A 15,945-nucleotide genomic window follows, 5' to 3' on the forward strand; every position below is an offset into this window, starting at 1 on the left:
TCGAGTTCACTCAGGGTTCAAACACTGACCCCGGGGGACCGGAATGCCAGCAGACACTTAACTGCAACAGACCAGGCGCTCCACTGCAGCAGGTCCTGCACAGTCGGCTCCGCTTGACAAAGAAGGACAGGAACACCAGCACAACAAGCTGAAAGAAAACAAGGATTCTCAGTCCCTGATGGAGCACCTAGACCCCGGCTGAAGGGTCTCATGCAGGAACAGATCATTCAAACAAACAGTCAAAATATGGCAACAGGCCTGTTCCAACATCCATTCAATGAGATAATGACCGATCTGCAACCAAAAAGGGCCTTTCCATAACATCCCCAAAGTTCGATGGTAAACCAAAATTTATCAAACATCACAACTTTGCTTGCAGTCTGCACAAGGTGGTTGCAAATTGCAGTCTTTTCCTTCATGTGAAAAGGTATTCCCTAAATCCAGCCTGGCTCAAATTTTGAAAACAATGCCTCCTAGCCAGAGTCATACAACACTGAATCAGGCCCTTCGGCCCAACTCTTCCATGCTGATCAGGTTTTCGAAACTAAACCATTTGCTTGGCCTATAGACCTCTGAACCCTTCCTATTCATATACCCATCCAGATGCCTTTTAAATGCTGTAATTGTACCAGCCTCCACCACTTCCTCTGGCAGCTCATTCCATACATGCACCACCCTCTGAGCAAAAGAGTTGCCCCTTAGGTCCCTTTTAGATGTTTTTCCCTCTCGCCTGTGCCCTCTAGTTTTGGATTCCCCTACCCTAAGGAAAAGACTTTGCTATTCAATTTATCTATGTTCCCCATGATTTTATAAACCTTTATAAGGTCACCCCTGAGCCTCCGATGTTCCAGAGAAAGTAGCCTTTCCCTAGAGCTCAAAATTTCCAGTCTCGGTGACATCCTTGTAAATCTTTTTTTTAAGTCCTAGAAGGACAAGGAGTCCTAGCCTCCCCTTCCACCACCAACACTCCTCTTCCCCACCCCCATATCCATCAGAAATAATCCAGATTAGTTAACAATCAGATCCCATGCCACTTTCTCAAACAAGGTAATTCATTTCAGCATCAGTTTCCCCTCAGTTGCTAATTTGAAGCCTCTTCCCCTGGTGATAGTGTGGGTTAATCTGAACATAGTCCTGTTTAATATTCCCACCTCAGCGACGGGTCCTGCACTCCAAACATCCCTCACCAATTTTAAATTTCAAATCAAACAGGTTGCAAATGGGGAGAAAGAAAATCAGCGAGAGACTTTCAATCTCTGCTGTTCATGGTGAAACCCTTTCTGAGGACTGGAAACATAAGACTTGCTGTTCTTTAAAAAAAAAACACCTCTTTTCATAACTAGGGATCCCAGGATGTGACAGCATTCCTTCATGGAATATTGTCACTGTTGACGAGGCCAGAATTTATACATCCTCATTTCCTTCAATGCAAGTGAATTTAGAGGGAAGTTAAGAGTCAACCACATTGTTGTGGGTCAGGAGTTACATGTAGGTAAGGACACTGGTGAACCAGATATTTTTAAAAATGTCAATTGATGATAGTAGCGACTATGTGATGGAGAGTAATCTTATATTCAAGACTGCATCAACTTAATTTAAATTCCACTAGCTGCTTTGCTAGGATTTGAACCCATGACCCCAATGTATTATCCTGGATCTCTGAATTACCAGTGCACCCATGGTCTTTGGAGATGGCACCTCTGGCATTGCAGCAGTTCCTCAGTGCTGCACCAAGAGAGTCAGAAGCAATGAAGCTTAAAATCTTGCAACGCATGTCAAAACAATTGCCCCAAAACTGACAGAAGTTGACCAAACCTTTTCTTTTAAAACATTGAAATGACTCGATGCTTCTTGTTTGCTTATCTGTCTCACTTGGAATGGGAAAAGTTGACTCGAGAATCAAAGACATTTGCTATAAAGCACACAGTAAGAGCCGAATGGAGTAAAGAGAGGTAAAACTTACAGACACTCCTGCGGCACACATATGATACAACTCAACAGGGATAGTGGGATCACAGGACGTTACACTACAGAACAAAACAAATAAATAAATAAATAGTGATAAGTACTTGTCACAGTTAAAGGAAAAATAAACTGAAATTAAGAACAGAGTCAAAATGAAAAACATACTCAGCAGGAGGGGTGGTGGGATCCAAACGATCGTCAATGTACCAGTCCGAGTACTCCAGGAAATCGGGCTCGTCAAGGTCCGAAGAATCATTCCTGAAATCCATTCTTTGCACTGTATCTCACTTGGTCAACAAGCCGATGCACAAGTTGTTCAGATCCTTAGTCTGTTGTCCTGTGGTGCCTTGCACGACTGATCTGGATTAATGACCAAAGCTGTCAAGTACAAAAGCTCCCCTTGACAAATGGCTCTCTCTCTCTCTCTCTCCTTCTCTTACAAGTTTTGTTTAACACCTCCAGGTCCACCTTCACACTGGGAGCACATACAGTTAAATAGCCAGTCAGCTTTATTGCCAAACCTATCTATTGCAGGATCAATGGTTTCATGTAGACACACAAAATGCTATAATACACTCAACATGACCCGTCTTGTGAATATAACAAGGGGAGTTTGTTCCATTTAAAGCAATTAGATTCAAAAGATTTTACAGTAAGGAGATACTTTAGAGAATGGCTTCCAAGACCAGTAATCATATATTACGCCAAAATTACAATGATCACAAATGCAGAATTAACTTCATGACAATAAAACCAAAATGCTGAAATATACTAGCTCAATTGTATTTGCAATGTTTGTGACATCTGGCAAAATGACCCTGAGTCACTGACTGCCATATTTAGAGTCACATTCACTCTCTGTTTAATGGAGGAAGTGGTCGATCAGAGTTTTGAGGTATTTAATTAGATGAGCAGGAGATTAAATTTGTGTCCTCGGATGTCATTATAATAAATGGAGAAGGAAACACAAGCCACTCACACCAAGGGAAGAAAAAGGAAGAATTCTTAGCGATCAATCACCTTTCACATCTAGTCATGGGCAGACAGCCAATTGAAGGCTGCCTCAACATATTGCGTAAGACGATCTTCATGTTTGATCAGCAGAACCATGTTCGGGAGCATGCTGTGTATAATTTTCCAGACATGTTCCTTCCTTTTTTGTAAGTGACAAAGCTTCACATTGGCTGTGCAGCACTACAGGATACCCCAAGGTCATGGAGGACCTGATATGAAATCAACTTTGTTCGTTACTGTTGGTACTTAACATTAACATTATACAGTACTTGGGTGATGTGCAGGGGATGTCATGATGCAAGTGCAGAGTTGGTAACATAGCTCCAGGTTGCTAACTTGCCCGTTAATTCAGCTATCGGTGTCAGTATGAGAAGAAGAATACAAAACGAGGAAGTTTTTTAAAATTCTGAATAAATAGGAAAATGCCTGGAGAGAGCTGGAAATTTCCAGTTGTCTGTGATCTGGAATGACAGTAACACAAGGTGAGATCAAGGATTATTCTTTTCTAAAAAAAAAGACAATGGGACATCGCATTCAGAATTACCGCTTCTTTCACTTCATTCATGGGATGTGGATGTCTCTGGCTAGGTAATATTTATTGCCCATCCCTAATTGCCCAGAGGGCAGTTAAGAGTCAACCACATTACTGTGGGTCTGGAGTCACATGTAGACGAAACCAGGTAAGGATGGAAGCTTCCATTCATAAAGGACATTAGTGAATCAGTTGAGTTTTTCTGGATTGGATTAATCATTAGATTCTTTATTCCATTTTTTAACAAAATTGAATTCAAATTCCACCATCTGCGGTAGCAGGATTCAAAGCCAGGTCCCCAGAACATGACCTGGGTCTCTGGCTTAACAGTCCAGTTAATTTATCATTGGACCATCACTTCCCATCCTGACTTTTGGTAGAACATTAAATTGGCTGTTCACAAGGGGAAAGAGATGCTTCTACGAGTATTATTTTGTAGTCTTCAGATGAAATTATTTACTGGGTTCCACTGGGTTAATGCAGGAAGGATGCTTCTATTGGCTGGGGTACCTAGAACCAGAAGACATCATCTGGGAATAAGGCAGAGGTGGTGGCGGAGGGGGGCAGGGGGAGATCTCTTCACTCGGAATGTAGTGAATACTCCAGCCCATACAGACGTGGAGACCCAGACATTGAATATATTTACGACAGAGATTAATAGATTTTCAAAGAGATCTGGAGAGATGAAGATGGTGCAAGTAAATGGTGTCAATGTAGATCAACCATGATGTGATTTATGACAGAATGGGCTCAGTGGGCCAAATGGCTTTATCCTGGTCCTATGTTCCTATGATTTAACCATGAGGAATTAAAGATCAACAAATTTACACACCTTCCTAAATAACAGCTACAACACAAGCTATTCAACTCAACTGACCAATTCCAACAGTTGCCCTCCACATGAGACACCTTCCAGCCTCTTCCATCCTCAGACTTATTTCTCACTCATGTACTTACCCAGCTACCCAGGAGACTTGAGCACAGAAACCCCAGCTGCCATTCCAATGCAGTATGGAGGGATGAAGGTGAAATGGCCCCAAAAGGATTCATGATGGAACCTGAATTAAACTCCAGTAGACAGTATTGGACAGGGATACTGGTAGGATAGCTTTGGATGTCTATTTTATCCTGAAAACTCAACATCATCAAAAGCAGATTAACCCATAGCTGTCACGCCTCGAAGATGACTTTAAAATGTTTTGGCACAATTTGGGGGCCAACAAAGGTGCTGCATAAACAAAAGGCTTTGAAGACAAGCAGGAGTAGTTTTTACACAAGATTCTGTTTCCTGAAGGACTCAAACAATAAATATCTTGTCACTGGAGATAAATGGCACAAGGTTGAGAGTTTGAAGAGGACATTCCAGAACCTTGTGTAAATATTTGTGTAAGAGTTGAATTACACACCCTCACTGAAAGGAGGGCAAACTGAGGGACAAACTCAATTACTTGCCCTGTGGAGAGAGAGGGATGGGTCAGTCAGTATCGTCTCCACAGACACAGGTTAGATTGTCCCTTTTCAAATGCAAATAATAAGTACTCTTGGGAAAATTGTTAAAACACAGACTGTGTCACCCATGAAGTTTTCATTACTACCATCTCTGATGATCAAAGAAGTTGGAGTGTATTTTCCTCTCTCTCTCTAAAGCTTAACCCTAACAATTAGCAAAGGGTCACAGCCAAATGTTTGCTGTTCTGCCGTGTCAGCTGTAACTAATGGACTAATCATGCAGAACCTGGACTCCTCTGCACTGCAAGCAAGGTCATAAACCCATTGAACAGTCCCCACACTTCAGTTCAGTTGTTCAATTCTTTTTCCCCCTAATCAACTGTTTTGGATGTGTTACGACGCATTGACTCTTGTCATGATTTAGTTCCATGCACCACAAGAGTTCACATTCTGTTTTTTTTAAAAAATGTGTCCTCATCTCAACTTATTTCTCCTAACAATTTTGAGTTACAAGGCCTTCTTTCTCTATGTCCCTACTCCTGGGCTAGAAGCTCCACATCCAACTTCCAACCCAGGAGTCAATAATAAATAAAATGTCTACAATACAGTTCACCAGACAGCATTTTTGATGTGGAGCAGCTCTTATTAAAAAAAAAACTTAGAAACACACTGGCAGTTGGGATCCTGAAATTTCAGCTAATGCTTCCCCGCCCCCGCAGTTACGAGAACCCTGTTCCAAAGCAGTGTTTTGCAATACAACCTAGTGACTGGAGTTGACTTCTCATGCCGCCATTCCATGAGGCCATTCTGGGACCTCACTCCCATGTGACAATCCTATCACCTTAAGAGGTTATTTTGCCCTTTTTTTTAAGAAAGAGAGGTTGTAAGGCAGAAGTACAGAGTTGTCTCTAAGAAAGTAAACAATTTGGAGAGGTCTTGGGGATGTTTTTGAAAGTTGGAATAATGGAAGCAGCCTTGGTGTTGTCAGCCTTTTCCAAGCAGAAGCCTTTGGGATCTCAGAGTTGGAAGCTTCAGTGAATAACTTCTGGCTGCTACTTCCACTGAATTTTCTCAATGAGTTTTTTCCCTCCTGGATTGGAGAACTGCATGTAAGAATCTGTGTCTGAATTTGCCTTTTTATCAAGGGCTGTGTTTATGGGATGTTACTGTATTGGAACAGTTAATTAGTAATAGGTACTGCATCTATTATTACATTTTTTTAATAGCTAAGTTATCCTAAATTGTTTTGTTTGTCTTTTAAACTGTAATGCTTAAATAAATTGCTGAGGTAAAAAGTGTCGCGGTGGAAAAGCACAGCAAGTCAGACAGCATCGAGGAGCAGGAGAGTCGGTGTTTCAGGCATAAGCCCTTCATCAGCTCAATCAGGAAATAAATTGTATTTTGCTTAACACTGAGTAGTTTGATCAGTTGCATTGCATCTGGAACATGGCACTTCACATCTGCTTTTAAAATAAGAAAAAGTTAGAGCTTAGGCTACCTTTTTAACATTTTGTGAAGGGGTTTGGTTTGGTTCATAACACTATGTACTCAACTTTGTCTCCTGTTGCTTACCATACTTAGTTATCAAAAACTTTATCAGATCTCAGTTTTAAAGTGAACTCATCCGGCAATAATTGGTATTTCCAGAAGAGAGTTCCCAGCTCCCATCTCACGGAGAATGTGCTCCTAGTTCCAATCCATCCAAGTCTGGGGCTAATTTTTAGATATTCTCCAATTGTGGACGTTCCAACCAGAAGGAATGGTTTCTTGCAGCGTACCTGATACCGTTCCCCTTCATAATTTAGAAATGCTGATCAAATTGCCCCTTAAGCTTTTAAATCCCAAGGAACATAATTAGTGTAATTATGTAATGGCCACAGGCATGGATTCAACTATAATCCCATGAAACTTCAGTACAAAGCATTTTGGGTGCTCAAAATCCAGGTTGAACTTACACTGCACCTGGACGTTGTGTCAATTATATCTACTGATTCAGTAAGCAAGGGATTCACATCAACCAACAGTGACCCAGCACTGCTTTCCATTTTATCAACATGCTCACAAACTGGTTGAAGTTCATAGACTGTGAATATAAGAACATAAATATCAGATGCTCAACAGCCATCTATTACTCATTTTCTACTCATTGGTCAGTCAGACACATCTGGTTTACCCATTACCCACATGTGGCTAATGTACTGCACAACACTGGCTTAAATCCTCTAAAGTTAAAAATCACACGACACCAGGTTATAGCCAAACAGGTTTAATTGGAAGCACCCTAGCTTTCGAAGCAATGCTCCTTCATCAGGTGATAGTGGAGGGCTCAATCCTAACACACAGAATTTATAGGAAAAATTTACAGTGTGATGTAACTGAAATTATACATTGAAAAATTGATTGTCTGTTAAGCCTTTCCCAGGAGCTGAAAAACTACGCCATATTCTTCGTGACCTGCAACACATTATCAATGAGGATGAGCATCTCACCAAGACCTTCCCCACACCTCCAATACTTGCCTTTAAAACAACCGCCAAACCTCAAACAGATCATTGTTCGTAGCAAACTGCCCGGCTCTCAGGACAACTCCATACAACCCTGTCACGGTGGACGCTGCAAGACATGTCAGATTATGGACATAGATACCACCATTACGCGTGGGGATACCTCCCACCTTGTACATGGCAGGTACTCATGTGACTCAGCCAATGTTGTCTATCTTATACGTTGCGGGCAAGGATGCCCGGAGGCATGGTACATTGGGGAAACCGAGCAAAGGCTACGGCAAAGGATGAATGGGCACCGCACAACAATCAACAGACAGGAGGGTTCCCTCCCAGTTGGGGAACACTTCAGTGGTCCAGGACATTCAGCCTCGGACTTTCGGGTGACCATCCTCCAAGGTGGACTTCGGGACAGGCCGCAGAGGAAAGTGGCCGAGCAGAGACTGATAGCTAAGTTCGGTACCCATAGGGAGGGCATCAACCGGGACCTTGGGTTCATGTCACATTACAGGTGATCACCATTGCACTATACATACACAAAGACACTCCTAAACACACACGCACACAGATATTCCTAAACACACACACACTCACATACACACGAACACAGGCGCACACAGACCCCCACACACACACATGCACCCCCTCACAGACTTAAGACACACTGCACTTACTACACACGCACACACTTTCTCACAATCACAACCCCCACCCCAGACAGACAGACACACACAGACAAAGACCCACATGCACACATATTTTGTGGGGTGAATTTGTACTTGCAGAGTTACATTGTACTTTGCTCAAAAACTGCATGAATTTTTGTAAAACTCTGATTCTAATCTAAAAAGTGAGATCACAATCTAAACATCATGGCATAGAGAGAGAACACAGGGGGCTAACACCTTCAACATATTGTCTAGCTGTTACCATTGTTAACAGCTAACCCGAGAATGCAACTTTTAAAAAGAGGTTTTGTGATTTACACATGAAGGAAGTGAAACTATCACTGTATTCTAACAGATGAAAGGCTTAACAGACAATCAATTTTTCAATGTATAATTTCAGTTACATCACACTGTAAATTTTTGCTATAAATTCTGTTACAATCGAGCCCTCTACTATCACCTAATGAAGGAGCGTCGCTCCGAAAGCTAGTGTGCTTCCAATTAAACCAGTTTGACTATAACCTGGTGTTGTGTGATTTTTAACCTTGTACACTCCAGTCCAACACCAGCATTTCCAAATCTTAAATCCTCTAGGACATTATGGCTGCTGATGTCTCCTTCTTACAGGCATCTGATTTATGCTGCTCCTTATCTGATCAGCCCAGTGTTACCACTCTCTCCTCGAGGTTAGAAGGGTGCCAGTTCAAGGCTAACTCCCCCTCACTTGACGACATTCCAATGCTGGGTTCAAACAGGGGTCACAACCCTACACTGTGTGGCGAACAGTCACTAAGAAGAAACATTCTACAAATTGGCCAGGAGGGTAGACTTGCCACCCAATCGAGGGACAGTAAGCAGAATCTCAAATTGGAGGGTCATTAGGAAGCCCCCAACCAACACCCAGTTTAGAAGGAGCTGTATCCACGAAGTGAGAGAGACGGAGGGGGGAGGTGCCTCAATTCAGAGCCAGCTTTAAAGTGTTAAATGTTAGCAGCTGGGCGAACTTTCTCTGTCGCCTGAGAACCTGCCAACAATGCAGCCTGTGCTATAAATCTTGGTCTACACACATTTGTCATTATTTATGGAATCTTACAACTGGTGCTGAAATAAGTCACAGAACTCCAAAGTGATTCATTGTCTCTCAAGTACTCCATTTACATCAAGGATCGGACAAATGCAAGGTGTGTATTTGTGGTCTCCTTGTGACAAGTGCACCATTGGTAGTGCAGTGAGGTTTAAAAGACTGATACCTGGAATGAGTTAGTTTGTTATGCAGATGCAGACTGGGCTTGTTTCCCTTGGAGTTTAGGAGAATGAGGAGTGACTTGATTGGAGTATGTCAGAAGTAGCTCAGTGGTTAGCGCTGCTGCCTCACAGTGCCAGGGACCAGAGTTCAATTACAGCCTCAGGTCACTGCCTGTGTGGAACTTGCACATTCTCCCCGTGTCTGTGTGGGTTTCCTCCAGGTGTTCCTGTTTCCTTCTATCGTCCAAAGATGTGTGGCTTAGAGAGGACTGGCCATGCCAAATTGCCCATAGTCTCCTGAGACATGCAGGCTAGGTGGATAGGCCATAGGAAATACAGGCGTAGAGGGTTGGGTCTAGATGAGATGCGCTTCTGAGGGTCAGTGTGGATTCAATGGGCCAAATGGCCTGCTTCCACACTGCAGAGATGCTATGACCTTCACAAAGTAGACGAGGAAGGGATATTTCCTTTCATAGGTGAGAATAGAAACAGGCGGCACTGCTTTAAAATTAGGCATCATCCCTTTGGTCAGAGAGGAAGAGAATTGCCTGGTCTGAGCGACTTTGGAACCCTCTAGCTCAAAAGGTGGTGGTAGTGGTGGGGCTCATTGAATATTTCTCAAGAGGTGGTAGAGGGGTTCTGTTTTGGAAAGGAATCAAAGGTTGTCGGGGGGAGTAAATGGCAATGTGGAATTTGTTACACAAGCCATCAGCCATGGGTCTTCCAACTGCAGCTGAATTGCCAACTTCTGCTTCTCTGTTCAATATCAAATGATTTTCATTCACAGGATGTGGGCATCTTTGGTCAGGCCAGCATTTATCACCCATCCCTAATTACCCAGAGGGCAGTTAAGAGTCAACCACATTGCTGTGGGTCTGGAATCACATGTAGGCCAGACTGGGTAAGGATGGCAGATTTCCTTTCCTAAAGGACATTGGTGAACCAGATGGGCTTTTCAAATAAAATTAAATATTCTGAATTATATCTGTCTATTGATTCCAGACCCGCATTGATAACTGTTGTAAAAGGGATTAATTCAGACTGTGTGATACGCAAATGAGGCATAGCATATATCATAATACTAAGCCAGCAACATCACATGGTCTGACTCTTGCAGCCCTGCGGCATCAAAGTAATAAATAGCAAGATGTTTCTGAAGTAAAGTTAATGTTTTGCTTCCCTCAAAAGTCTCCAAATATTCTTCAGCAGTGTTGGTTGTAAGAGCTCCCAAGATTAAGCTAATATTCCCAACCTATTATTGCGGCTGACATAGCACCAGTACCCATGATTTTGTTCTGATAAATTTTACTTATGCAACAACTTTATGGAAAAAAATTCCCAAAATACTTTACATAATCAGACACAGTTGGACAATGAGTCACATAAAGACAAGGAGTTACCACAGGCTCGGTCAAAGACAGGTTTTAAGGAGCTTCTCGACAGGAATCGGTGCTAACTACAATTTTGGTAGGAGCTGCTGGGTGAAATAAAAAGGGAAAATATTTACATTTTCTCACAACACTGAGAAGTTGTTCTGTGGAGCAAACGTTTCAAAATAGTATTAGACTTTAAAATTACTTTATTAAATACAACAAACTTTTACACATTAGAAAGAAACTCTGCTAGCCACACTGTAATACAATTGCCACATAAAACAAGTTAAAAATCACACAACACCAGGTTATAGTCCAACAGGTTTATTTGGAAGTACAAGTGTTCGGAGCACTCCGAAAGCTAGTGCTTCCAAATAAATCTGTTGGACTATAATCTGGGGTTGTGCGATTTTTAAAAACTTGTCCACACCAGTCCAACACTGGCACCTCCACATCACTTAAAACAAAGCTGTCTTTAACGGTTCATTAAGAATTTCGAGAATGTCTCAGTGTTGTATCTTCCTGTTTGTAATCGAACAGTTCTTTAATGGAGTTATTTGGAGAACATATTTAAGATTGATCATAACTGCCCACACAACAGTTAGGAATGGGCAATAAATGCTGCTTTTCCCTGATCTTTCATTTCAAGTCATGTAACCCTCACATGCAAGTGTTTTTTGAAAGGTATTTAACTCTGTAATCATTAAGAGGCCAATCAGGAGTCAAGTCTCACCAATGAACATAATTTAAACTATCAATGTAACACAGATTTTGTTTTACTTAAAGCAAAGTTACTTGCATTTATATAGCAGCTTGTTCAGAAACTTCATAGTCAATACACGTTGAAATGTGGTTCCTGTTGTAAGGTAGGAATCGTGGTAACCAATTCACACCTAGAAAGCTCCCAAATCAGCATGATTTTCTGGATTCATATGTTGATTGAGAGACATGATTTAGAGATGCTGGTGTTGGATTTGGATGTACAAAGTTAAAAATCAGACAACAGCAGGTTGTAGTCCAACAGGTTTAATTGGAAGCACTAGCTATCGAAGCTTTGCTCCTTCATTAGGTGGTGAAGGAACAGTGTTCCGAAAGCTAGTGCTTCTAATTAAATCTGTTTGGATATAATCTGTTGTGTGAGATTTTTAAACTTTGAGAGAGGCCGAGAGAGAGAGGGTGACAAGGACGTCAGGGAGAAGTCTTTGGTGCTATTTTAAAAACAGGCCATGGGATCTTTTTCATCGACCACACAAGGGGCTGCGGTCTAACATTTCGTCTGAAAGATGGCACATTTGGCAATTAAACAAATTCTCAGTATGGCACACGAAGTGTCAGCCCAGATTTAAGGTCAAGTCTCTGGAGTAGGATGTGGAAACTGCAACCTTTTAATTCAGAGGAAAGAGGGGACGCTACTGACTGCTTTCAGTGATAAATAGTTGCTAACAGTTTATAAACCAGGATGGCTGTCTCCCTGTTCACAATGTGCAGTGTAACTGGAGCCAGAAATCAAATAAAGAGACTTTGTAGGTCAGTCACTCACAGATAGTAGTCAGTCAATTAATAACTACATTTTAAACTTTGGCAGAACATTCATTTTTTTGAAAATGTTGCATGATAAATGTTGCAAGCACAGAATAACACAGATGGATGGTTGCCAAGGTGATAGGACACAAATCACATGACACTGAGTACTGAAAAAACTTTTTAGTCTCTGTACCACACAAAGACTTAGTAGCACTGGAGAAAATGCAAAAAAAAGCCTTAAATCATAGGATTAAAAATAGGCCATTGTGCCCATCAAATCTACTCTGCTATGCAGAGAGATCATGGCAGATCTAATAATCCTCGACTCCACTTTCCTGATTTGTCTCCCTAATCCTTGATTCCCTCACTGATTAAAATCTGACCATTTCTAAATGATCAGAAAGACTCAACAAATCTCTCCTGTACAAAGATTGTGGTCCAATAGACTCTATATATCAGATCAAGATTCAATAACTTAGAAATATTCAAAATATAGGAACAGGAGTGCACCATTCAGCCGCTCAGTAAGATCTTTGTTCATCTGTGGCCCAACTCTATATGCCTGCCTTGGGCCCATATTCCATAATAATGTTGATCAATAAAAAAAAGTCTCAGATTTAAATTTGACAAAAGTGGGTACTGCAGATGCTGGAGCTTAGAGTCAAGATTAGAGTAATGTTGGAAGAGCACAGCAGGTCAGGCAGCATCCAAGGAGCAGGAAAATCAATGTTTCAGGCAAGGACAGATTTAAATTTAACAATTGAAACACCATCAGCAGGCATTTGAGGGAGTTCCAAACCTTCACTACTCTCTGCACATTGAAGTGCTTTCTAACATCACTGCAGAATGAGATTATGCCTGAGTTTATGCAGGTTTTACCAGTGGAATATCAATACCATTAGATATCTCAACCTGAAAGAAAGTAAAAGCTCGGGGCCATGAATATAAGGTAGTTGCTAATCCTACATGCTACTCAGATGACAAATAAAAAGATGGCAAAGAATATGCAAAGCAAATAACATAGGCCCATTTAAGCAGAAACTAGATAAAACGCACATGGGAGAATGGAATTAGGAGGAACATACGAATTGGAGCAGGAGTGGGGCATTAGCATCTCAATCCTGCTCTGCTATTCAATAAGATCATTGCTTACCTGATTTGGCCTCAACTCCACAAACCCTCTTACAACCCCACCCCTCCAATAATCCTTATTCCTTTACAATCTTGGTTTAAACTATGAAAGACTTCAATCTAAACTATTACCTTTTTCTTTATTTTGCTCCTATTCTACGATGTAATGCTTAACGTTTTGACTTTTGTTTCTTACTACTTTATACCGACACTGCTTTTGTGCCCAGGTACCTAAGATGGCACCATGTGTGGCGAGATTATACACTTTTCACTGTACTCCTGTACATGAGTACATGTGACAACCAAATCGAAAGTCTAATCTTTGACTCTATTGGTAATCGATCTGCCTCTGCCTCAAAAATACTGGCACAGCTTTGACTAGCTAAATGGCCTGAGTAGGTTCTTACATTAGAAGTGAAAGATTGTATTGTAAGCCAGACACTAGAAGCCTTCAGAAAGGAATGGATGTGAATCAAGCAAAGAACTGGAGTGTCATAGGGTGAATAGTCAAGGTCTTTTCCACAGAGTAGAGGAGTCCAAAACCAGAGGACATAGGTTTACGGTGAGTGGAAAGAATTAAAAGGGACTTAGGGGGCAACCTTTTCATCAGGGGTGGTGCATGTGTGGGACAAGCTGCCACAGGAAGTGGTGGAGGCTGGTACAATTACAACAATTCAAAGGGGCAGCACGATAGCTCAGTGGTTAGCACCGCTGTCTCACAGCACCAGGATCCCAGGTTCGATTCCAGCCTTGGGCTGTATGGAGTTTGCACATTTTCCCCATGTCTCCGTGGGTTTCCTCTGGGTGCTCCGGTTTCCTCCCACAATCCAAAGATATGCAGGTCAGGTGAACTGGCCATGCTAAATTGCCCATAGTGTTAGGTGCATCATTCAGAGGGAAATGGGACTGGGTGGGTTACTCTTCGGAGGGTCAGTGTGGACTTGTTGGGCTGAAGGGCCTGTTTCCACACTGAAGGGAATCTCTCATCTAAAGGCATCTTGATGAGTATATGAATAGGAAGGGTTTAGAGGGATATGGGCCAAATGCTGGCAAATGGGACTAGATTAATTTAGTATATCTAGTTGGCATGGACCGAAGGGTCTGTTTCCGTGCTGGACAGCTCTATGACTCTACCGAGAATGGTGGACCTCTGGAGGGACTCAGCAGGTCCAGCAGCACCTGTGGAGAGAGTTAACGTTTCAGAATAGAGGGGGTCAGGAGGACTCGAAACGTTAACTCTGCTTTCTCTCTCCACAGATTGCTGCCAGACCTGCTGAGTTTCTCCATCACTCGGATGTTCTGAAGTCAGAACACAAATAGTTTTGCACCACATTTCCCGGATAATGCTTCATAATCTTTCCCCCCCCATACACCCATCACAACACACAACACACACCGAGCTGGGACTAACCTCCCAGCCTGTTCAGCAAAACTCAGTCCAGGATTTTAAACGCAGGGTTACAAAGGAGTGGGTCAATCTGGCAGGGATTTTTTTTTGGAGTGGTGGGGGGAAAAGAGAAGGGAGAACGAAACCAGAAAATTAAACCGAAGGATATCTTCGACCCATTTCAATTCAGACTCCCAACTTTTTTTTTGCTTCTGTTTTCAACTCCTACAAAGGGGCTCTTTAAAGTTTGGATTGAAACAAACCTCTTGTTTTTTTCACACTGTGAAACCCGAGGAGATTTAGTTATTGAAAGCCAGTGAGAAACAGGGGGAAAATAAACAGGTTTTTGTTTTTGTGTGTTGGGGGGGGGGGGGGTGGAACTGAATGAAGAAAATACAAGTTTATCCACTTTCTGTAAACAACTTAATTACGGCCAGATTAGCTTCCAAACTAACACAAAGTTGAAAGATATGATACAAGCTGCCAACTGCACTATTTTTTAAGCAAAAAAAATACACACTAACTTTTCTACTTACCTTTTCCCATTACAAGTGCGCAGACACACCAGACTCTTCCAAAAGCGTCTCTTTGGGATACTGCAGTCCTCACCCTCCCGAGCGGCTGAGGCTTAAAGGTAAAGTCCACCCACGGCTGCCACCCTCCGCGTTACATAACCCATTCCAGGAGGAGGGGCGCTTTAAGAGGATGTGCCCCATTGCCCAGGTACACTGGCTGTGGCGGTGGATCAAGGTGCACTGCTGTTTTCAGTGGTCGGACTGAAGCATTCCAGAACACACACAGACAAACGTTTCCGCGGACGTGGCGCTGGTATCTTGTGCGTTATGTTTGTGAAAGGGGAAGACTTTTAAACAAAGTCGTTTTTCAGTTACTGTATTTTCTTTGAAAATCTTCAGCTACATTTTTTGTTAGGGGGTAAAAAAGGACACGTTTGTTTTGTCTTGTTCTCATCAGGACAATTCGCAAGAAATTAAGGAAAAGCAAGCTTTAGAGTCATAGAGATGTGTGTGGGGGGAGGGGGAAGAGCTGAGAGATAAATTGGGGTGGGGCAGGGTCACAGGAAAGTGGAATGGCTATAGATGGATGTAGGTGAGAAACCATTGTGATAGGTCAGTGGGAATGGATCGGTCCCCTA

The 15,945-nt window shown here is 42.2% G+C and overlaps 1 protein-coding gene across 4 annotated transcripts in view; it reads right to left on the minus strand.

Annotated features, from left to right (window-relative positions):
• stra6 (signaling receptor and transporter of retinol STRA6) overlaps positions 1-15,497 on the minus strand; it is a 55,861-nt gene extending 40,364 nt beyond the window's left edge. For 2 of the 4 annotated variants that reach the window (XM_072552981.1, XM_072552978.1), the window contains exons 1-4: positions 15,329-15,497; positions 2,131-2,325; positions 1,964-2,027; positions 63-148 (exon numbers count right to left, since the gene is read on the minus strand). In XM_072552981.1, coding sequence (XP_072409082.1) covers positions 63-148; positions 1,964-2,027; positions 2,131-2,234 — 254 coding nt within the window. In that variant the 5' untranslated portion in view covers positions 2,235-2,325; positions 15,329-15,497. Of the gene's footprint in view, positions 1-62; positions 149-1,963; positions 2,028-2,130; positions 2,344-10,777; positions 10,855-15,328 lie in introns of all 4 variants that reach the window. The other 2 variants (XM_072552980.1, XM_072552979.1) reach the window with 2 other exon arrangements.
• Positions 15,498-15,945: the final 448 nt, after the last annotated feature.

The sequence above is a fragment of the Chiloscyllium punctatum genome, chromosome 33, assembly GCF_047496795.1.
Source record: "Chiloscyllium punctatum isolate Juve2018m chromosome 33, sChiPun1.3, whole genome shotgun sequence".
Classification (NCBI taxonomy): domain Eukaryota; kingdom Metazoa; phylum Chordata; class Chondrichthyes; order Orectolobiformes; family Hemiscylliidae; genus Chiloscyllium; species Chiloscyllium punctatum.